This window comes from Pleuronectes platessa, chromosome 7, assembly GCF_947347685.1.
Source record: "Pleuronectes platessa chromosome 7, fPlePla1.1, whole genome shotgun sequence".
NCBI lineage: Eukaryota > Metazoa > Chordata > Actinopteri > Pleuronectiformes > Pleuronectidae > Pleuronectes > Pleuronectes platessa.
Genome location: NC_070632.1, coordinates 11,567,747 through 11,591,941, shown reverse-complemented (window position 1 = coordinate 11,591,941; position 24,195 = coordinate 11,567,747). Strand labels below are relative to the sequence as shown.

Below are 24,195 nucleotides of genomic sequence, written 5' to 3'. Positions count from 1 at the left end.
ACTGGATTTGCACCTTTGTCCAGATCCATGTCAAAATATATTATAATGCAGCAGCTTCAATAACCCTGCCCCCTGTGAAACCACATTTAAATCCACTTGATTCTCATAGATCTATATTGGTCCACGCGTTATGTCTTGGGGAATTTGTGAAATCGTCAAAGAAGGTGAAAATTAACTGCTAGATCTGAATCTGCACCAAAATTTAATGGTTTCTTTCCTGACTCATATCCCCTCCTTCCACCAAGTTTTGTTATAATCCAGATTTTGTATATGTATATATAGACAATATAAAGGCTAAGTCACATTAGTACATGAAAGTTTTTCTCGTCAGTCTTTGAAATGTGTGCAAGATGTTCTGACTCACAATCGGATCCTCTTTGCTAAAAGAACACAACACAGACCACTTTGAAAAAGGTTAAATGAAACCAGGACTTTATGAAGAGACATTTATTAGTTCAGTAGAATACATCACCATCATAATCATCACCACCATCATCATGCCTAAGAGCAGCAGCAGCAGCAGCACTTCATTTCCTCACCTCCGCTGTATGTCAGATGCAGTGAGGCGCCCTATAGTTTCTCTTAATAATGATGATCTTATCTTATCAAACTCATCTCCATCTGAAAGTTCCTCAGCTCCGGTTCCACAGCCTAAAAACCTCTCTCTGGCTCCGACTGTTCCTCAAGTCCAAAGGTCACGGCTTCCAAAAGCAGATGAAGTGTTGCCAAACGCTCACAAGTCGAGGTCATGTGACACATCGACGTGTTGCTGCAACGCTCCACTGGCATTGTTCATTGTCATGGAACCAGTCTGTGGACAAGGCGATCCACAGCGAGGATCCTGTTCCGATCTCGTGAATACCTTTACCTCGGGAACTATCAATTATACAGAGTCCTAACAGAATCTAGTATTTACATCGTTGAAATAGTTAATATTGTGTACTGCATTAGCAAACAAGAGAAGAACGATGACAACATCAGTCTAGTATACAATAGTACTACAATAGTATTCACATGCACTAGTACACAGTGTCATACTTGTCAAACATAGACCATAGAATTTATATTTACAAAATGTTCACAGCTACATTCTAGTTTTGTGTGTGTATATGTGTATTGTGTAATGGATAGATATATCCAGAAATGTATTTTTTTTATGGTACATACAGTAACATGAAGTTGACACTGCACAACCTGTGAGGATTATGGATATGAAACCATAAAAGTGGAGGAAAAAATACAGTTTGGATACTGGGTTATTGCTCAGTGCATTTGATGTATAATGCCTGTAATATTGATCAGTATTGATAAATAACCAGCCAGTCTTTACTTACTGTTTGATAACACAGTAACTTAAAGTGATTGGTCCAGTAAATCAAATCCATCAAACCAAATGATAAATTGCAAAAATAAAAGCCCGGAAATCAAAAAACAATATTTTCCCAATTTACATTATTGTATATCAATAAATACACATGAAGTGGAAACAAAGTGTGTACAAATCATACAAACATCTGGCGAATTGACACTGGAAGAAATCTGATGGTTCACAGAACAGAATCATGAACACCCCTCTCGTTCGGTGAAGCTTATCTCGGGTGTTCACACACGGACTGGTACAAAATCTCCCTGCTTACAACTGCTGCGGAAAGAAAAGACTTTCTTATTATTTACATTTCTATCTGGGGAAACGACACGAAGAGTCACAACAACCGCAAGCCATTCCCTTTAGTTTGAGGAGACGTAATAGATTACAGTATTTACACATCTTAGCTACATGATAATATTCGTCAACAAACAGTGACGGCTGCTCCCAGTTTCTTTGCAGTGCTCGGGCAAATGTCTCCTCTCGCGTCGATGGATTTAACCATGAATAATACCAGAAATGACCAAGTATCCCATCTTGTGCTTCTTTTTTTTGGTCCGCTCCCTCTGCAGACTCGTCTTTAATACAATCCCGTTTCCTCTTCGTTCATATTTGTGAAGTAGAAAATCAGTTAATCGGGTATGTGTAGGTATCTATTTAGTTTTCACACCGACACCTATAGCATGCCATGCGACGGTGCCATCGACACAGCCACCTGGACGTGGAGTCAGTCGTGCCTCTATACTGTGTGTACCCAGTTTGTGTGCAGGTGGACACTGACCCTCTGCAGTGCTCAGGCCACAGAGGCCAGCTGAGATAATATGCTCCGACGGTCTGATGTGATATAACATCCTGTTTCCTGCAGTCCTCTGTCCAGGCACACCAGAAATATGGCTGCCCACGCATTAAAACACACCAGCCAGCACATGGGGGAATTACATGACCTTTTTTTTTCCAGTTTAACTTTTCTATCCAGTCTTTGTTGGAAAAGTCTGTATCTTAATATGAAGATGGAAGCTGGGTAAGTTAATGGGGGGTTACAGAATGAGAACTGGGTGCGGCTTCAGGTTTTGGGCGTTAAAAGTTCAGGTTTGTGGGTCAGACACTGCGGGGGGCCCTCTCCAGCTCGTGGGTCCTGCGGTTACGGCCCTTCTGCCTCTCTTGCAGGTGTTTCCACTTGGCTGCCAGCCCCTGAGCGTGCATGTGGGAGTGAGGGTTCACCAGCACCTTCTGCTGCTGCTGCTGCTGCTGCTGCTGCTGGCGCATGTGTCCCTGCTGCACGTGGTGGGCTTTCTGCCTCCTGTGCTTCCTCTCCCGCTTCCACACCTGCTCGCAGAACTCGTCCACGGTGTTCAGGGTCGGGTGATTCACCAAAGATAAGAAGTCCCGGTACCACAGCTTTTGATTCGGAGATTCTCGAGGTGAGGAGAATTCCAGGGCGGGGGCGCTGGCTGCGGCCTCCTCGTCGCGATGCAGCAAATCCTCCAGGCGCTCGGTGTCGATGACCTCCAAGGTCACCTTCAGAAGTGTCTGCATGAAGCCGTGCTCCACTGCCTGGCACAGATAGGTGCCTGAGTCCCTCTTGTTGAGTGTGCGAATCAGCAGCCCCTGGTCGGTGCGGACGAAGCGCTCCTCTGATTGGATCTGTGAAGTGATACAATTGTGTGCGATAGAAACAGAGTGAAGGACAAAGAGATAAAATAAATTGAATTGAACATTTCAAAATAAGCTTTCATGACACAATTCTTCCTTAAACTCTAATCTGTTATGACTCATGCTGTTTTAATTTGACAAAAATGTATTTCAGGTGAGTCATCTGTGGTATTAAATATTAATTAAATAATACTCTGTTTTCTATAATACTCCTACTTACAATGTCATTATTCATTCAGATTGTATCTGTGCATATTTCAGTCACAGAGCTCACGTTAGAATTTGTATTACAGCAGAACAGAGTCAGTGGTTGGCCGCCTGAACTACCAAGCAATGTTTTTATGAGGCGATGTTTTTGTGACGTGAAGATTTTGTGACATGATGATTGTGTGATTTGGTGTTTGTGTGATGTGATGATTGTGTGACATGATGATTGTGTGTGAGTTGAGGGTTTTACCAACCTCTTGTTTGCGTTCGTCAGTTGAACGCTGATACTGCCAATAGGTCAGGGCTCTCTGAGACTTGGGGCTGCATTCGAGAAAGGTGCTGCTGTTCTCCACTCCATACACCGTTTTGTTCAGAGTCGATTGGCCGCTCAGTTCATCTACATAAAAAACAGAAAAGGGTTTGTTAGTGAAGGTTTTCTCTTATTTCATGCTGATATTGTTGGTTCATGGCTGAGTGTCCTGTGTTTCCTGTTTTTAAGCAAAAACAATGGAAACAGCTCTGAAGAGCCACATGTTGTGAGTTGTGAGTGTTTCTCTGATGGAAAAGTACTGACTGTTCCTACAACAACGACAGCATTTCACATCATTCAACATCACCCTGTCTCTTTTCTTATCACACATCATCATGAGCAGAGAGGCAATCCCTGCAGGAAACAGGCTGAAACTAAAATCGGGGTTTTATCCTGGGACGTATTTAGAAGTATTCCATCCAGTCAGAGTCGTTCTGCACTGTGAGGTCAGATGTACTCGGATTGGTCCGCTGCTGTAAATGTCCTGTGTCTTATGTCCTGTGGTAAATTCAACGATTTATACTCCACTGGCACATATTATTATCTCCTCATCATTTCGAATACAACTTTTGTTCATGTTTCTGCTACTTTATAGAACATTAACTCTGAGATTTTGACCACACAATAAAAAGTTTCTGGGTAGCAAAGAAGTATTCTTTTGGGGGTGGGGGGGGGGGGGGGGGGGCAAAACTCCTCCACCTCAACTTTCAATAGAATCTGATTTGTTCATTCTTCTCCAATTAAAGAAACGTGAAGTTAAGAAAGAGAGACTGTGCATCAGACCACTAAGCCCATAAGCGGTGCAGTGGAGTGGAGGGCTTGGCGACAGAGAGGAGGCTCGGAGGAATTCTGACCATGTTAATTATAATCTTCACGCGGACCAACGCTAATCTTCAGAAACACATAAAACACACACAGACACACCACAGCACATTCTGCTGGATTTGTTCCCCAGCCGCTGCTTTGAGACCATTGCTACGATCAAAACACAACCTCAACACAATGGCTCCTTTTGTTATTTAGCCAGAAAACTAGCCTGACACGTTGGGTTTGTTATCTGTTTCAATGCGTCATCTGGAAATTGACTGTGTATTATGATTCTTGTCAGAGCTTGTAAAAATACCTTTGTGTTCTTACAAAAATATCCATGAATATATTAACGAATATGGTTTTTAGGTACCGTTGTGTTGCAGATCCGAGCATTGTGTGAGTGGGTCTCCGTTCCTGATATCCTGTCTCCTTGTTCTCCTGCAGAAACACAAACATATAAACACAGTCATGACTCAGCAGTTCTGTTGCGTGTATGGCTTTGTGGGAATGTATGTGTGTGTGTGTGTGTAGGTGTTTATTTGAATGTGGTGTGGATGTGCGGCGGCAGCGGAGGCCAACTCCAATAGATAAACTAACAGCAGCCACTCTTTGCGCCACCATAAGCATTATAGAATAGCTTTAATTACAGGGTGTGTTCAACAGAGGAATTCATATCTAATCAATCACTCCAGTCTCTGGTTGGCAGATGCAAAGGAGATGGAGTTTCATGTACAGTATCAAACATAAACCTGCAGGTATTCATCAGTAAACAACAATTGAAGATACTATGGAGACACCAAAGCAAACAGGTAACTTCACCCTCCCAGTCTCCCATTGTTCTGACTGAGCGCTGCTGTGCTGGTAATTGGAGGACTGAGGAGTTTGCTGCTTGAATTCTTGAATGTAGGACTCTGGAGTCCAACTACCAGTCGGAACAGGATACTCTGCAGCGAGCACTCCAATCGATAAGCCCCATGGAGCTGTGAGTGGGAGGCTCCACACACATGTGCACATCCACACAGATCAGTACGCTACTACAACCGCACAAGCACCGAACCTCTAACACCTACCTCACCCCTGGTTCACCCAGACAGCCTGCAGACATCGCTGACATGAATCCTCATTTACAGTAAACAAATGAGGTTATATTTCCAGCTTTCTGGTCGAAATACGACCTCATGCCTTCGGGGGATTTTGGCAAATATACAAAGCCTGCACTGTAAGTATATTCTAGCTCCAGTCCTGCATCACAGGCTGCACAGGCTACACATGTCCTCAATCTGAACATGAAACCACTTCTATATATATAGTTCGGTTTTACTTCTATAAAGGTTAATCTATATTTTAAACAAATTCAACCCTTAAACAACCAAACAAGTAGTCTAACATGTGTTCTAAATTTGGCGTGTTGAAATCTAAAGCAGGTTGTTCTTATTCTCCAGTTACATCGGTCCTCTGAACTTTTACAGTGAATTAATGGACTTTTTCTGATGAGACACAGAAAATCCTAACTGTGCTTCTACAGACTTGTTTCTAACTTCAACAATTCAAGTTCTTTACCTAAACACACGTTAAAATATCTGCGATCGGATGCATCATATTTTTAACACATGCTCAGTGATTATAGAGCTCATTCTTCATGGCGTACGAGGTGTCAAGCAGCTTATGAAGTGCAACGGCAGGGTGGCAACATGATAATCATGAATGTGGAGAATGCATTCAGTACCTCTTGGCCATGGGAAAGTATCTTGAGCACTCAGCGCCGTCCCATGCACAGTACGGGTCCCTCGCCAGGCAGCATTCGGCACAGGCCTTCCCGTAAACCTCACACCGATGCAAAGGCATCTGGGATACGCCGATGTCTGAGCCCAGGTACAGTTGTTGCTGTGCAGGCAGAAGAGAAAAAGAGTCAGATATTCTTTGTCTTACAAGCTTGTCTTACAAGCCAGTGTTCTTTGAATAATACTCCAGTGTTTGTCTTATATTTTCCAGCAAGTCCGGAATGTGGACAGATCGTCACTGTGCACGTGCTCAGCTCCCTCCTGCCTGTCAATTAGTAAACTTCTTTTATCTCTCTCTGCCATGTAAGTTGATGAGCTAGTTGTCTTCTACGTGTGACAACACTTTGGTTTATCTCAAAGTGTTTAAAATCTGCAGACAAGGCCACTCTTTGCTGTCTTTCAGAGCTGCAGCAAGGAGCGTCAATCTGAGGAAAAGCTTTTCACTCTCTAAGAAACTGGTTTGACAGACACAGTGGTCACATGCCACATTTTTCATATTTCATCATTTTCCACGCAGAAGCTCAGTTGAATTAATGATTAGTTTCACTGAACTCAATCTCACTGAGGAGATATTATCTTTCAGAATAACCCTCATGTTTTGTTCCACTAAACATATTTTCTATAGTTTAGATATGACTTCATTTACATTTATTTTTCATGGAGTTTTAATTTAAAGATTAAATTAAATTAAATTAAATTAAATTTAAGAACTACGTTCAATACCTGTTTGGTTGAAAGTTCCATGGCTGTAATGGCTGTTGGCTCCTGTAAAAAATGAAAACAAAATAGAAAAATAATTATCAGACAACATTCAATGATCATACAGTCGTATTTAACCCTGGTACCTCACGTATAGCATGTGACGAGAGTATGACTTACTCTAAACACCGTCATTTCCTCCAACAGCACCTCCTCCAGGTCATGCCAGGAGCCTCGGGGGATTGATACCACTTTCAGAATCGTCCCGATGTCTGACACACAATGGAAGCACACAACCTGAGTTAATATCTGCCCCGTTCGGGTATGTTTATTCATATATTTCTGTCAGTCACTTGATGGTTGTGTACCTGTGCCTATGAACATAACGTCATACTGGCCATCTTCAGCTTCTACTTTATCCACCACTATCTGGGTGAACTGGTAGTCCACATCTGTTTTGACTATGATTGGTCGGTTGTTAATGGGGTAGACGGGGTTGAACATGGCAGGGTGGCTTCTGGCAAAGGTGACCACCTCATCAGGAAGGTCCTTAGTTGTATCAAAGCCTCCGAATGTCTTGCTTGGACACTGTGGAGGGAGATCATTGTTATAACACTTAGGATGTGAAGAGGAATCAGCTTTAAGATCCTCAAATCAATCCAGTTAAGAGCATAGGACTCACTGTGCCAGGCCGGGGGTAGGGCACACGTCCCTGGAAGGGCACCCACTGATAGTTGGGTCCGTCTCTGTGAGCGTAAGGACCCAGAAACACTCTCCTGATGTCGGTCATGCTGTACATACAGACAGCCGAACCTTTGAAGATGTTGCTAATGGGCAGAAAGAACGAGTCAAGAGAAGGAAAGGTGAGGTCTTTGTTCAAAACCACAGATCACGCACTCTCACACAAAACTATTCCATCGTCAGCCAAAGTACCTGGAAGTGGTAAAAGCTGCGTAGATGATTGGGCTCTTGGGATCCTTCGTGCTCATGAGGAAAACGTCCTCTGAAAGAGAAGGTAATACACATTACAGATTTATCCTCCACTGAGACGGGGGAACTTCATCTCCGTGAGATGATGTGTGAGACAGGTTTCCAGGTGCCGGAGCAATCACTCACGTAGTTCATCGAAGTGGGTGTCTATTCCGTTACTGCCAGGCACCGAGCAAATGAGCCGAGCTTTCAGGAAGGTGGTCCACTTGTTGACGAGACTCCTGTGACCTCCCAAGTCGTTCTGTTGGACAGATCGGAGGTTCAGGTTCAGCAGGGAGGTTCAATTATCTAGAAGCTACAAGATTATCGTTCATTTTCAATCACCTTCCATTTCCTTTGACGGCCACATAAAAACGATTTCTCTTTCAATTTTATCAGTTGCATTTCCTCTCTTAGCCAGATAATATATCATGTGATAGAAGATTTTAAGATCAGGTCATGAAGTAACTCATGGTTTCTTTGGTAAATAAAAACATTTGTTGATTCTATTACTTTTTATAGTCAATTTACAAGACTGTCGCCAATGGTCATTCTTTGCATTACATATACTTTAAACTTACATATTTAAAAGCTCACTGTATACAATATAGTTTATGTAAAACACATGAGGCAAACTATATTATTATTTGTTGAAGGTGAAATCTATATGTACTATATAAATGTATAAATAATAAATAATTGATTTCTAGGTGGAGTTTAAAAGAACAAAATACTCTGATGGACTAAAATCTTCCACCACGCACCCTAATAATCTGTGTCTGTGTGCTTTACAGTGTAGTGGTTGTTTTCAAAATAGCACACAAACACAAGCATGAAATGCTAACTCATAAAATCTTGTCCCTCTTGGTGTTGATTTATGACAGCAAGTCCACAGGCCCCAATTAATACCACATCTTGCATAAATGATGTTTTGTCTTGTGATGACGACAGCAGATTCCTGACATTCTGGTTAATCAGGCCTTTATGGAGGAGGCATGATATGCAGCTACATAGATGGAGGGGCTGAGGTTCGCTCGACAGATCTGAAGTCAGTTTGGTGTTTTTCCTGCTCAATGGATACGAATGGGATTCGGAGCATTAAAGCTGATACAAGTCCAGTGATTTGACAAAGATCCCCGGGAGCTGGAGGGTGTGGACGAGCCAATCAGTGCCAAAGCTTGACATTAGGATAACAGTGCTGCCATTGACAGGTTCTTTTCCTCTCAGGTTCCAGTGACATTTAACGTTTCTCTCAGGTTTCTGTCTTCGGGGCTGATTGCACAGAGCATAACAAAGCCCACTCTTCTCCAGGCTAAAAATAATCCCAGATAACAGCCCCTGAAAGCTGCCATTATAAAAGCCACTCAGACACCGGTCAAGTGTTTTTCCAGATACAGCGGCTATTTGGCATAATGTTGGCGTGAAAGCGTCTGTGCGCCATTGTCTCTCTCCTTTTGTGTGTGTTCTTTTGTGGGAGGCAGCTTGTGTGACTGTGTGTTGGTGTCAGCGTGCGTGTCGTACTTTGCAGAGCTGTCCGATGCGAGCGTGTGTGGCCTTGCCGGCGTGCTCTCCATCCATGGCATTCTCTCTGAAGAACAGGTAGATTTTATCGTCTTCCGGGTTGTCACTCTCTGGAATCTGATGAATGCCCACAAACCTGGGATCTGCAACGCATCCAGAGACACATATAAAGATACATAAATCAAGGTGGTAAGAAATTTAATTTAATTTAATTAAATCAAACTTTTGAGTCGCCAGATAAGCTATAGATTTTTTGACTGAATTAAGATAAAAAAAAAAGGAATTACTTAATAGTCTGAGGCTAAAAAATAGGGACCATCTCATCCTGATTAGAGACCAGTTTGGTGCATCATCTCTCATTGAGATCACAGTTATTGAGATTGCTGATTTCATTATTATATTTGCCAGACAAGCACAGTCTTCTGCATATATAGAAGTAAAACATTGTCTTATACAGTAGCTACTGATAACATCTCAAATGGTAGAAAATGAATAATTCTTGAGGTAGTCAATTAAATACATTCTATTTGGTAAATACAATACATTTTCAATTTGATAAACAATAATCATGCCAAACTAAGTGTACCCAGTCAAATGTATGGAATGCTGAGCTCAGATCCAACAAAAAGAAAAGTGACATTTCAGAGTCAACTTGCAATTTCAACTCTACAAAAATATATATTTTTTAACCCATCATGAATATGGACAAGATGAGCAATGATCTCCCCTGTTTTCTCTCACCATTGAGCCACCGGGAGTCGTGTTGCTCCGTCCTGATTGGGTGATGATCGCCAAGAGTGCGAAAAATGGCAAAGTCCCGCCCCATGAAGTCAGCTGACGTTCCAGCGTACAATTCCCCATCTGAGAGAACAAGGAACTAATAGTGTTAGCAAGAGAACACAGGTTGTGGGTAGTGATGCAGGAGTTAAACTCGGGGTGGGGGCATTGTTCAGGGGCTTAGCAGCACAGGTAGGAATTGGAGTCCTGAGAGATAACAGACAGTGACAGCCGTGATGCGGGAAAGGCGAGGGAAGGAGGAACGGCTGGAGGGACCGACGAGGAGGGAGGGGACAGAGGTGTGATAAAGGGGGAGTACATAATCATACTGTGAGGGGGAGAGAGAGAAAGCGGAGAGGAGATCAGGGGAGACAGGCTAGAAAATGGCCATCTGCTGGGTTAAACGGCGAGCTGTAACACAATGTGACTGGTGAGGAATGGGGGGTAAAGAGGGAAGACGTGTTCACACAGTCCTGCTTTATTTGTTTAAAATATAAATTGAGGATTCAGTGTGAAGAAAGCTCACAATATAAAGTAAAGTGTCATCTGCAATTCACACCCAACACTTGATAGAGGTTTACATCCAGATTGAAAATAGAGTTTACAGGGCTGTCAATGAGGGAGTTCCCAGTGCGTAAATACAAACTACAGAGCATAAACGCTTGTAATGAATGACAGGAATCCCCCTGATCTGTCATTCACATTCACTTTACACACGTTGCATCAGAGGAAATGAAAGGGCAGAGGTGCAGAGGGGTGAGTTTTCGTGACTCCCAGGTTTTTATACGACCTCGCTGCAACACACAGAAGAGCAGCACCGTGCGTCCGCTCTTAAACTCACCAAGCAGCATGGAGGCAGTGAGCAGCTTGGGATCATAGGGACTCTTCCCCCGGCCATTTTCAACGTGAGGCTCCAGTCTGAACACACTGTCCTGAACAGAGAGACAGAGGAGAAACATCAGGAGTTGTTTTCTCTGGGAAACCCCAGAACTTTGGCACATTCAGTTAGCCAGACAATCGCGGGGATTGAGCAAATTAAGCAGAATTGTCCATAAAATTATTTGTAAACCATGATGTTGCTAAATGCTTCACACATGAATCACAGAAAAACAACTGGGTTTAAAAGTGCAGTTAACTCCCCCCCCCCCCCCCCCCCCCCCCCCAAAAAAAGCAAGTAGCTGTTTTAACAAGCATACAAACGACAGAGAAATTAAAAGTCTTAACCCGCAGATAAATAACACAGTATAATTAAAAGTATTAAGAGAAATCCAAGAGAATTATTGAGACCAGTGCAGATGTTTACAATTATGTTTCCACCAGCACACACTGGAGCAGAGAAGGATGGAGATTGAAACGAGTGAATTGCATTACCCAATTACGACTTGCTGACCTCAACGCTGATACGAAACCCATCAGATGAATAACAACTCAAGGTTCTGATCTATACACAGCAAGTAGCTCTGAGATACTTCCTGCCTCTAATTGTCCGTAAATAGCCAACTAATGAATAGTAAATGCACATTTACTAAATGTCTGACTCAGTGACATTTGAAGGAGGAGAAGAGCAATTTCCTTCGCTCATACTCGAATGAACCCACACATAAGTTCCATGTTGTGAGGGTGGATTGGAAATCCTGCAGTCTATGAAACCCTGAGTTAAATTTTCCACCTCAGTCTGCTAAGTGGAACCATTTCTTACCATGTACTTAGCGATCATTTATTAGGAGGAGAATGCGCTCACACCCAAATTTCTAATGCTCACTCTTTACAAAACCCAGTTAACTTTTTATAGCTCAAAACCAGGATGATGGATAATTGTTTTTTTAACAGAAAGTGGAGGCAGTAACAGATACAGTTTGTAGCATGTGTCTTTACCTCTGGTTTCTTGCCCACCTCCAGGTAAGAGCACACAGGGTGGAAGGCTCCGGTCCCACACACGTACAGGTGAGTTTGGTTGAATGGCTGCAACACCTTGACGAAATTCGAGCACTCCCTCTGGGACAGAAAAGAAAAAGCATCAGGATTGATTCACATTGTTTCGAAACCCATTTAAAGCCACAGTTTCAATGTCTACTCAACACTTTGTACCAAACATCGCTCAGACACGTGCTGGACTTGTTCTATATGAACTCAGCTATATGAGCAATGTAATTTCCCATGGAGTTATGAGAAAATGACATCATAATAACAAACAATGCAGTCAACAAACCTTAACCATAACAATCCCATACCAGCCAGAATGATATTACTTTACATTAATTGAAGCTGTCTGTCAGTGCAACAGTGATGTAACAGATTCTACTTATGTTTCATAATGTTACAGTATATATAAAGCGCTTTATTTAATAGTTTTGTCTCTTCTTGTGTTTGTGTGTGTGTGTGTGTGTCTGAAGCACAACAGGCATCTTTATAAGTCGTATGCATTGCTCGGGGCCATATGGCACATTTCCTTGTGCCCTGGCAGCACGTGTTTGAGCAAACTGGATATGTCATTGCATCGAGTTGGGAAAAAAAAGAACGCTGAAAAAAGAAAGAATACCACCACAAATTATGCATGACTAAGTACATCTGGCTTTACTGGGTCATCGGCAGGCAGCAATCTCTCTTTGTGTAAGCCTCTGTTGTCATAGACGCAGCTGTCTGTCCAAGGATTTACGTAAGTATTACATATTTACTGCAAGCTGTGTCCCAGTATGTATCTACCTATTGTCTTTGCACTGGGATACCTAAAGATTCAGCATAGCAACCTATCTAACTTTTCCCCCTTACATTTGTGTGTCATCAGACCTTTCACACCCTATATCTCTCTCTTTCCTCTCTGCTTCACTGTTCCTCTACACCTCCCTTTCATTCTCACTCTCCTCCAGCTCCACAGCAAAAAGGACCACCCCTCTGGGACTTATATTCATCCAATCCCATGATGTTTATAGGAAAACATAACCCTTCAAATCAGCCATACAGAACGGTAAAAGGTCAGAGCTCGCCCTGCTCTGGCCAATGTCCACAGTGTGAAGTCAAGGCATAAACAGTAGAGCCATGATTTGACATTTTAGCCTTTTGCCCTAGGCTGTATCGCAGATAGAATTCATAACACAGCTTTTTAGGGAGAAGAGACAGCCTCTCAGTGTGTTTACACAGAGTTTCACCACACCACACAGGCCGTCTCTAAAACTGCACTTGGCCAGATACAGGGAGATGTGATGCTTGGCTTGTCATGCAGGGGTTGAGTAAGGTAAGGGGGCTGAAAAGGCCCCGGGATCCTAAAATGCAACCACACAAGATGTTTCGCATGAAACTTTAACTTCAACCCATCAAAGTTAATGAAATATTCTTATACTGAACAAATAAATACACTGCGCAACTTTAGAAACCCCAGATGTGTCAGTACGTGTGGTTTGTTCTCATATACATTACTGCAGGGATCAGTGTAAGACTGATGGCTTTCATAATTGAAAAGCCACAAAAAAAAAGAATATTGACTCCTTTCCCATTGCCAGTAGAAAGTAAGTCACATTTGTGTCGGGCATTGAGAAGCTCTCCTCATCGCGCTGACTTGCCAGTGTTGCTTTTTGTATGATATGATTATAGTTCTGTAAAAGACAATAAGTTCACAAATGTTCATAGCTGTATACGTGCAACGACCTGGGTGTTCAATGTGTGTCATATGGTTGCATCGAAAAGACGCATCAACGTCTGGACCGCAACAATGAAGAGAAAGAAGAAATTAGCTTGTTCACCCAGGTGTCCTGTTTCTGTCACTGCTGATTGTAAAAACCTGTTTCTACCGAAAAGGCATTTGATCTAGGAGTGAATGTAGATTTAAGAGATTAACATAGAAAAACTGAAGTCTAATTACATGGGAACACGGATCCCGGAATAGCGTATATGTAATAATTCCCTGCGGTACGGTTCTACCCTCATGTCCGACAGAAAGCAGCATCATGATTTCCCTGGCTTCATTCTACAGAGTGCCCAGAGGCTTGATAAGTGATTAAGGTCACATGGTGTTCAATCTTGGCTCTGAGATTACGATCAGACCTATTGCGCGCTATGTGATGTTTTGTCCATATAACAGATTAGATGTGTGAACTCACTGGAATAAACAAGCTGAAACATTGAAACAAATCTTAAACCGTCTGTGATTAAAAGGCCCTACAGATGTAGTACATACAGCCAGTGTAATCCCAGTGCAACTACATCATGAGCTTTAATATGGGACCTGCAGAATTGCAAATTGTTTATAATAGCGTTATAACATTTCCCAAACATCTGTGGGAGTGGAGGAGCAACCTGCTAACACCCACTCGCAGGATGGATGGTTTTAGCTCTTACCGAGAGATCTTTTCCTGCCCACTTGCATTCGTCTCTCTTGGTGGGAGAAGCTGGCCAGGGGATCTGCAACACAAACACATTCCCCGTGCATGTTAGAAAAGAATCACCTGCCCCGGAATGCATTTTTTTTTACAGATGTGAGTCGATGCAGCCGCTGCTCGTGTGCATGCATGTGTAGACATGGGGGTTGAAGGGGTCACAGTGCGATTTGTTATCCACTTTGTTTCAGTTTGCTCCATTATTTATCCAGGTGTGCAGAGAGCAGCTAACATGCCTGGCACAGTGTGTGATCGTGCGCGGCAGCTCTGGTCTGAAATATTCATGGGGCACTTTTCTGTAGAAACAGAAAAGAGAGTCCCGAGACACCTGAGCCCCTGACCGGCACTCTGGGCGGAGACGCAAGCAGACCTGGAGTCGTGAAAGGATGAAGCTACCAGACTGAATCAGACAGTGATTTTTACCTGTGCATAGTCTTTGCTGATATTGAGGAGGTTGAAGGAGAAGATGTGGTCCTTGGCCCCGACGATGAGTCTTCCTTTCTCCTCGTCCAACAGGAAGGTGTGATAGGATGAACTGTTGGCCAGACCTTCAAACGTCACAAGGTTATTCGACTCCAACATTTCTATAACGAAAAAAGGAAAGAAACGTGGTGATCAGCACAATATAATCGGCACTTTACGAAAATCCCACCATGAGAGCTGAAGAAAACCCATCAGATTGATATTTCTTTAAATTATTATATTGAATCCGCAGTGTCTACTATGACATGGAAAACATACAAGTTTAAAAAAACCTTAAGTATTTCCAACCATTTTTCCGACCGTCTACAATTTCTGTGACCACAGGTTCACCCCTATATTCACCAGTCTGCTTGTTCAGTGGTAATGTGCCCCATACATTTGAGGATCACTGCTCTTTGCCTCCAGCACATGATAAATAAATCAAGGACGTACATTTGGTTGTCTCGCCCCCACACACAGATGTTCCTCTTTTATACCCACTGCTCCTCAACATTTTATGTTTGCTTGAAATGGTACAGCTTGGCCAAGCGAGGCGACCGGCAGATGACGAAGAGCCACTGCCAAGATCAAACTGCACTGGGCAGGTAATGCCAGCACTGGGAGCCAATGATCAAACTGCCTGCGAGGAGAAGCGACCTTCACCCAGAGCAGCCGAGCAGAACTCGCTAACAACTCACTGTGGAAAACTGGGAGAATAATGTCATATTGCTCCCACTAACATTAGAATTACTGCACACCACATCAGCTATTAGGGAACATTACTATGGGCTACAGCTCACATTTTGCAGTGTAATGCGACAGACGTCTGCCAAGTCTCACAAAACAGCGACATTTGCTTGCACAGCGGAAAGCCAAGCATTTCATTGAAGCTCTCATTACCGTAATGACCTCCAAAGGGGGCACTACGACTATGACATTATTACACCTTTTGTGGAACATGTGAAGACACAAATACTTTCATAGCTTGTCCTCGCTCACATTTTGTTCTCACCCGCAAAGTCTAACCACACAATGACCAGCCCCCCCCCCCCCCCCCCCCCCCCCCTCCCCACGGACCACCCACACAAAAAAGGCTGGAGAGCTGTGGGACAGGGAGCAACTGATTCCTCCGGTGTTGTCTTTCTCTGCCTCCTTTTTTCTCCATATCTCTCTCTCTCTCTCTCTCTCTCTCTCTCTCTCTCTCTCTCTCTCTCTCTCTCTCTCTCTCTCTCTCTCTCTCTCTCTGTCTCTCTCTCTATCTCTTTCTCAGCAAGTAAATAACAACAAAAGCTCATGAATGTTTTAGCAGGGAGAATGCCCCCCCTCTCTGAAGTGTGTCAGAGCCCGAGAGAGTGAGAAGACGAGCTGAGGCAAAACTGGTCTGAAAGAAGAGAAAGCTGGAGGAGAGAGGGCAGGGCACTGAATGTCTTTACTTATAAAACTGGGGTCATGACATGTTGTTCAAAGGCTACTGCTTCAACTCTGACAGCAAATGAAAAAAGTTTTTAAAGTTTGTAAATCTATAAATGTATTTTATGATATCCAGGCATAGTAAAGCTATAGTCTCTTATATGAAAATCAGAGCAAGCAGATATGAATACTTGAGGAAGTAATTTATGATTGTAGCATATACACAAAACAGCGATAGTTGCATTGGACGTTGTTGTACCATTTACAGTTTACAATTAACCTATGATAAAGTTTCATAATAAAAGCATCATGGGTAAATATGGTCAAGCCTTACTTTAAAAAGAAAATAATCATGTATTAATTATACCATTAATACTTATACACAATATAACTGATAGGTTTTTTTTCTTACATTAATTTAAAATCAATATGCTGTTTATCATAATTTATTTCAGTTGTTTGAAACATTTTAAGTTGAGTTCATGGATATACTCTTATTGGATCCATGTTGGTAATAATAACAGGAAGTCTTAAATATAAAGAGTGAAGTATAATAATACAAAATACATGTATTTGTTCAAGAAAATGTATAAAGCTCAGAAAATACAGATGTGGAAGATAATGGATAAAGAGAGACACATCTAGGGTCTGGTTACAAGCTACACTTTCATTTAAACACTTTCACTTTTCACATAAATGTACACGTGCCTTATTCTCATGTACACACACATGCACAGCCCCGTACACGCAGGATGAGGATGTACAACTGGTTGACACCCTGTCTGTATTGTTATTGTCTTGGTGATTTAGTTGGTTTCCTGTGGCTCAGTGCTGATGGGAGGAGGAGATTTAGACAGTCTCCTAAATATAAACTCCTGTCTCTGTGTGACCCAGCCCTCAGGCTCCGTGACTTCCCACTCCAAAGACTTCTGAGAGCTTGACATCTAAACCGGACTTAATAAGTCAACCAGGATTTAAAAGGACTCTTGAAGTCGTAGATCTAGTCTGTAGTAGATTAGGTCTGTAGTCTGCCACTCTGATGCATAATGCACACACTCCCAAACCAAGAAAAGATTAGATCAATTAATTCATTTGATGCTTCTAGATAGTTAATCAAGTCTTTATGTGATCTACAAACACATAAAGACTTTGATTTGAATCATTTACTTATTGGACTCCTCATTCCACAACCACTGTCTTAAGAATAGAAAGAAGCTCGAGGTCTTGAAAAAATAAAAGTTGCTGTAAAAATTATTGCTCAGCCGAGTCCGGAGCTGTGTCCCAGATTTATTTTCCACTGTATCCATGGTGATCAATCATTAGCGGATCCACTGTAAGCCCTTCACTGACAGCACAGTAACACATGCCTGCAACCTCTGACCCTCTTTCACCTGCGCCAAGGCTGCGTTTGTGTGTGGGAGAGGAAGACAGAAAGAGAGAGAGAGAGAGAGAGAGAGAGAGAGAGAGAGAGAGAGAGAGAGAGAAAGGAGGGATCACTTCTCCACATGGATTATTTTCATTTCGCCTCCAAAGAACAAGCAGATGTGTTTATTTCTACATATTAGACGATTCCTTCCGATTACCTGACATTCAGCGAGGTAATAATACAAAAAACAGATGCATGTTGATGATTGAAAGAAAAAATCCCTTCTTCTTTCAAGTGAAAAACCAACAATGCAGAGTGAGTCTGTGTGTAATCTGCACATGATCCATTTATCTGAATGAAATGAGCAATTCATGAAGGAATGAAAACACTTGTTTATAAACCGGAGGGTGTCAAGGAGCCCGAGGGATACATGCTTCCTCTCAAACCACACCCGAGTACAAGAGTAGACACGCACACACACACACACACACACACACACACACACACACACACACACACACACACACTTCACTTCTCTGGGAGTAGTGTCCATGGTAACAGGCCATTCAACAGAGACTACTGTAGAGACTAGTTATCAAAAGCTAATCACCTGGAGACTGATACTCTATGGGTGTTTGTGTGTGTGTGTGTGTGTGTGTGTGTGTGTGTGTGTGTGTGTGTGTGTGTGTGTGTGTGTGCATGTTCCTATGTGTGTTATCGGAAAGAAACAGGATGTTTCCAGGCCTGACCAGAGGTCTGTACATGTCTGAACTGGTGTCCCCCTCTGGTTAAATATAACAGGTGTGTATGCTTGCATGCACGAAGCAACACTTATATTTTCCCTGTCTAATCTTCATCTTCATCCCCAAACTCCTCCCTCCGATTAACTGTCAACCACAAAAGTCATTGTGATAAATATATAATCTTCAAAGGCTGTTGTGATTTTGTGCCCCACAGAACATGTTCGTCTGAATTTGGGGTCCAGGGCATATAGGGACACTTTGACTCAGACAGACAGATAGACAGACAGACAGATGGATGGGCTAGTGTCTGGCAGGTAACAGGTGTCAGCTGCTCTCCTGCCAACTTTGACCAATTTCCCTCTTTCCCCGCAGTTGTCACGGTGTTAGCCTGTCAAGGGTCCTGCAAATGTCACTTTTGAACAGCTGCCTCTGCTTTCTCTTTCCCTGTCTCTCTTCACTCTCCCACTTGTTTTAGTCAAAACTGTCCTCCTTCTTCCGCTCTCTCTATTTCATCCCCTCTTTCATGTTGTAATGAAATTGCGAGCGGGAGAGAGAGAGAGAGAGAGTAGTGCGAGGTGATGTAGAAATGGGAGAGAAGAAGAGAGAGAGATGTAAGGGGGCAGATGGAATGGATGCAAAGAATCAACAGTCCCTAGTGAGGCCGATAAAAATAAACTCTTTTACCCTACATTCTCTCCGTCTTCCTCTCTTTGTCTTTCTCAACTGGAGGGCACAGAGAGCGATATCTAAGTGCTTCCGCAGAAAGAAGCAGAAACACATCTCAACAATAACCCGGGCGAGGTATATACTGTATATACAGGAACACTGACGCCCCGGCTCCTGCTTCAGTAGCTTCATCGTACACATGGCTGACTTTATAATTGCACACTGACAAAACACTGCGTCACCGGGTGCACACCGACGTGGTTCAGTCAAGCTGGACGGGGAATTGACTTCATGAGGCTGATCATTTGTCAGTGTCAATCAGAAACACCTCCTTATGCTCTGTCACGTACTGTTTAACAAGTTGTTCTGCAAATATGATTGATTTGCTGTGATTATTGCTGAGGTAAGACAGCAATTAAATGGTATTCATGGGTTTCCACTTCTTGGTTACATTCTTGGTTCCTGATCTCTCTCTCCCCCCCCTCTCCTACTGTCCCACCCCCCATCTCTCTCTCTTTTCTACTCCCTCTTTGCAAACCCACGTACTCTCTTTCCCATTTTCCTATGCTCACCCCAACCGGTCGAGGCAGATGGCCGCCCACACCGAGTTTGGTTGTGCCAAAGGTTTCTCCCTGTTAATGAGGGAGTTTTTTCTCTCACCACAGTTGCTGTTCATTGTGGGAACTGTTGGATTTTCTCTATAAACTTGAGGTCTTGACCTTATTATGTTGTGATGTGTCTCTTGAGTTGAGCTGAATATCTTTTATTACAATCCATTCTTCATTTTGCCATGGACTTTTGTGTGAAGCACTTTATAAACTCGTTTAGATAAGTGCTATACGAGTAAAGTTATTCATTTTTATTAATATTGTTATTATTAACAAATTTGTGGTTTAACAGATGATAAAAAGTTGTTGGAGTAATAAATCGGAATGTATTGCATCTCTGTGAAACTAGACTGTTTTCATTTCACACCACTTTGATCTTGCATATGTGATAAGTAATATTGATTCACACTTTGGCACAACTCTACATGACACCATGTCTGTTGTGGGCCAACAGCCATGAGCAGCAGAGATTACATAGGCAGACGCACTGTGAATTTCTTCTTACTTTGCAGCTGGTACAGATGATGACTAAGTCAAATGACTAAAAAGGTTCCTCTGAGAGAAACACCAGCGATACAACCCTGATCCAGCCTCCAGTCAAGGGTGGAGTAGACTATTCAGATTTCGACGAAGCCTTGGAACACGCACGGCTCTGAGTTTACAGAAGTCCATGCCCTGGCCATTCAGGGCCAGTCAGGATTCATACTGTACACAGCCCAAGAAACCCAACTCCGCTCGGAAGATTCTTCACGTTCTTATGGATTACAGGTCTTAAATAGAAGTTCTCCAACCTCCAACTCTGATTAAAAGTCTTTTCACATCATGCTTAACAGAAAAGGAAATATGTGTGACTTCTGGAATGAATATTAGTAACTGTCAAACCATTTGTCCTATTGTATTTTAAATTTTAAACTTAACCTTTTAGGTATTCAAGAAATTAATGAATGCATGTATGGACTTGTGTGTGTGTGCATGTCCTTGGCACTGCTCAGGAAAGGGGTGGACAGGTCAAAGAGAAAGTGTACTTTTGGCAGTACACCCGCACCCTATAAACCGAAGTATACCCTCTATTTCCTTTTCGGGATGGTTAACAACATGTGTCATACCTCTTGTGGCCCATAAACTCACCAACCTGTTGGACCTCTTACTCGCCAAAGCGTCCACTCGGGGAGTGAATTAATCTCTCGTAAATTTATGTCAATATATATGTATATAGAGCTGCTGTTCACTGTAAATCCACGGCCGCCTACTACATCATCAACACCCCATCTTTAAGTTGTTGATACAGTTGGACCTTAGCTCGTGTTTGCGTAGCCATGGGGTGTCATTGTTATCCTTCCCCCTACTCCACTGCCCTTCTGCCCCTCGACCCTCACTTTCAAAGATGTGGTGGAATCTCCTGGGGATAAGCAAGGAGGTTGGGGATGTGTGTGTGTTTGTGTGTGGGTGTGTGTGTGTGTTGGTTATCAAGGGAAGCTGGTATGTATGCTTCAGAGAGTTTAACGGCGTCCATAGAGGAGATCACACTGCGGAGGAGCAGGCTGCTGCTCAGGCTCGTGCTTTTGGAATAAACACTTCCCCGCTGCGTTCAGTTGAGTCAAGTCTTCAATAGAGTTAAAAACATATGTGTGGAGGCCTGCACCCCCACACACACATTGGTCTGGACACACAGGTTTTTCAAGTATTCCCAGTGACCTGTAGGGGTCAGAGTTCCTTCACCTCCCAGTACCATGTGTCACTGATCAGACGTTACTTCCTCAGGACTGCGCAGCGTCTCGGGCTGTCTAGGTACTATTCTGTAATTCAGGACAATAGATCGTCTGGTTTCCTCCTCTCCGGGAGTAAATCTGAGTCATCCTCACCTGTCAGCGGGGCAATAAATAATTTATACGACGATATAAATGATTCATGAAGCAATAATGCCGTGTCACTTACCTAATGGATCCTACAGTGGATAATGTTTAATAAAATCCCCCAGTATCATGTGAATAATATCTCAACCACGTCGAAGCCATGAAAATTATACCTGCTCGCTGGGAGCTCTCTGCCAAGGATGGTGCCAATAATTGTCCCCGCCAGCCAAAATGTAAATGATGATGTCTAATGGAAATATTGAATGTGGAGCTGCAGCCAAATAACCAGGCTCGCGAGGCTGCTACCTGAAAGCCTGACTTGTAATAGAGATATCACTGAATGGGCGTGTTTCACCAAACTAACAGCATGTGGTTTTAAATGACTGATACGCTCACAGGTATCATTAGCTATCTACAGATGGCCATGTATTAGGGTGCATGTGAGTGTGTGTGTGTGTGTGTGTGTGTGTGTTTGTGTGTGTGTGTGCTTGCGCATGCTTGTGTGTATAATTATGGATCTCCCAGTGCTGAGCGAGAAGCATTTCTCTTTGGGAAAGCCATCTGCTGAAACAGACCTGCACCATTCATCCTGAGTATAATTACCATGCAGGGAAGAACAGAGTGGAAAAATGACATCCAGGAGAAAAAAAGAAAGGGAGCGAGGGAAATGATTCTAAACTGCCAGGGAGTCTGTGTCTGGCACCACTTTTCATCGCAAAACTGACAACAGCGCTTGATCAAAACTGGGACAGAGAGACAGGAAGAAAGAGTGAATCAGCGACTTGAGTAATAAACAGTCCAGTTGTGCCAGCAAAGAATTTCTTCTGATTTGGAAAGTGAAGTTGCTTTCCTAAACGTCACTAGACTACTTTCCTAATGGGGTGACAGTAAATGTATTTAATTCCTCCAATTACATCTTTTTAACAACACCACACTAATTAAACACTGCCAAAAGCTTTCCATGATAATTACACTTTTGGGCTTTTCTTAACAGCTAAATTAAATGTACCGGTAGTTGGAAATAGAAGCCGTGTTGATATGCATGAGCTTTGGATGCAAACTTTCTTTAGAGGTCCACATGTAATGTTGAAAAGTGGACTTCAAGTATTTGACTGAAATCAGGATCAGAAAATGTGTCACACAACCAGCCATACAACCTCAGGAAGCTAAAAAAGCCTTGTAAAAAATGTATTTACTTCTTACAAGCTGGTTTACTTTGTTGGTATTTTTTACAAGTAAAGAGAGAAGGAGCATCGCTCTGCCTCACATGGACAATCAATCTCACAGCAAACACTTCACTCGCTTCACCAGCTCAATATATATATAAATCTACAAGATCAAGACATAAGTTTCAACGACATAGCTGCATCATTTAGAGATTTGGCATGAATAACTCACCTTTATAGAAGAGTTTGAGCCTGGGGACGTTGTTCTTGGTCTTGGCCTGTTGGGCTCCACTGACCTCCATCCTGAGCAGAACCATCCCATACAGCAGCATAATGCTGCCCCAGGGAAAGCCCATGGTCTTGGGGCAATAGAGGTAGGACAGGTCCTTTAAATACTTGACTCCAGTGTCGGTTTCAGATCTGCTGTAGCAGAATATATGCTGTTACTGTTGTCCTGTGGTTAGGAATAAATGCTGGTGGATCAATCCAGACTTGTCCTCACCATAGTCTCCCTCCTTGCAAAAGTGAGAAACTCTTTCCTGGTCCAGGGGTCAAAAGCTAAAATTAGAGTCCAACTCCTGGGGAGACGGAACCTGCGAAGCAGAGTTGGGGTTATGGGTCAATGTCACTGCAAGAGAGAGTCCCACAGCAGTCCACAAGTCCAAGGTAAACCGTACAAAAGTAAGCACAAATAAGAGTTTCTCATTGTGCTAATACATTACATTAGGAGAGGGGTTGGGTACATCTGCCATAGTTTTCTGTCCTGGTCCCTGACCAGCATGAAGCTCTGGGCGAACAGCGATCCACGTTAATGGTGAGCTTCTACCTTCAGCTAAAGAAAGAAAGACAGGTCCAGTGTGTTTCAGCTGTTAATCCCGTCTGCTTGGTGAGCAGAAGCTCCACTGACTCTGCCTCTGCTCCGCTTTCACCTATCTGTCTCTCTCTCTCTCTCTCTCTGTACTCAACATTGGTTTGGATTAGCACAGCACCACTCAGCGCAGATCTGGTCTGTCCCCACTGCACAAGGCACAGAGAGCAACTGAGAACAGCTGAGGCAGACAGCACAGTCAGTGAGAGAGAGAGAGAGAGAGAGAGAGAGAGAGAGAGAGAGAGAGAGAGAGAGAGAGAGAGAGAGAGAGAGTGGAGAGAGAGACAGAGTGGAGGGGGGGGTTGAGAAAGGAAGAAGAGTGCAGTGTAGGCGGGAGAAAGGGTGAGAGAGAGCATAGAAAGCATGAGAGAAAAGAAAACTGTGAAAACAAAAGTAGTAGGAGAGGAAAGGTTAGGTCAAGGGAAGAGGTTAGGAAGAGAGTGAAAACAGGAAAACAACGGTGGAACATGAAAGTGGAACGTTTTGAAGAAAATGAGGATTTCATGATTTAGATGAGACCTCTTACAGCTGAAAGTTTGTTTATCCTCTCGCATTGTTCTGTTTCTCCTTCTGCATAATGAATGGTACCC

The 24,195-nt window shown here is 43.0% G+C and overlaps 1 protein-coding gene across 1 annotated transcript; it reads right to left on the bottom strand.

Annotated features, from left to right (window-relative positions):
• Window positions 1-432: 432 nt before the first annotated feature.
• On the bottom strand, window positions 433-23,759 carry sema3ab (sema domain, immunoglobulin domain (Ig), short basic domain, secreted, (semaphorin) 3Ab). Its single transcript, XM_053426498.1, has 18 exons — window positions 23,460-23,759; window positions 22,970-23,330; window positions 14,887-15,047; window positions 14,426-14,488; window positions 11,969-12,088; window positions 10,935-11,025; window positions 10,058-10,177; window positions 9,317-9,459; window positions 7,943-8,057; window positions 7,760-7,829; window positions 7,509-7,653; window positions 7,195-7,414; window positions 7,007-7,098; window positions 6,851-6,892; window positions 6,073-6,230; window positions 4,717-4,784; window positions 3,481-3,623; window positions 433-3,010 (listed from the first exon to the last, which is right to left on the bottom strand). The coding sequence occupies exons 2-18, from the start codon at window positions 23,091-23,093 to the stop codon at window positions 2,465-2,467; spliced, it is 2,421 nt and encodes an 806-aa protein (XP_053282473.1). The 5' UTR covers window positions 23,094-23,330; window positions 23,460-23,759; the 3' UTR covers window positions 433-2,464.
• Between the last annotated feature and the right edge of the window lie 436 nt (window positions 23,760-24,195).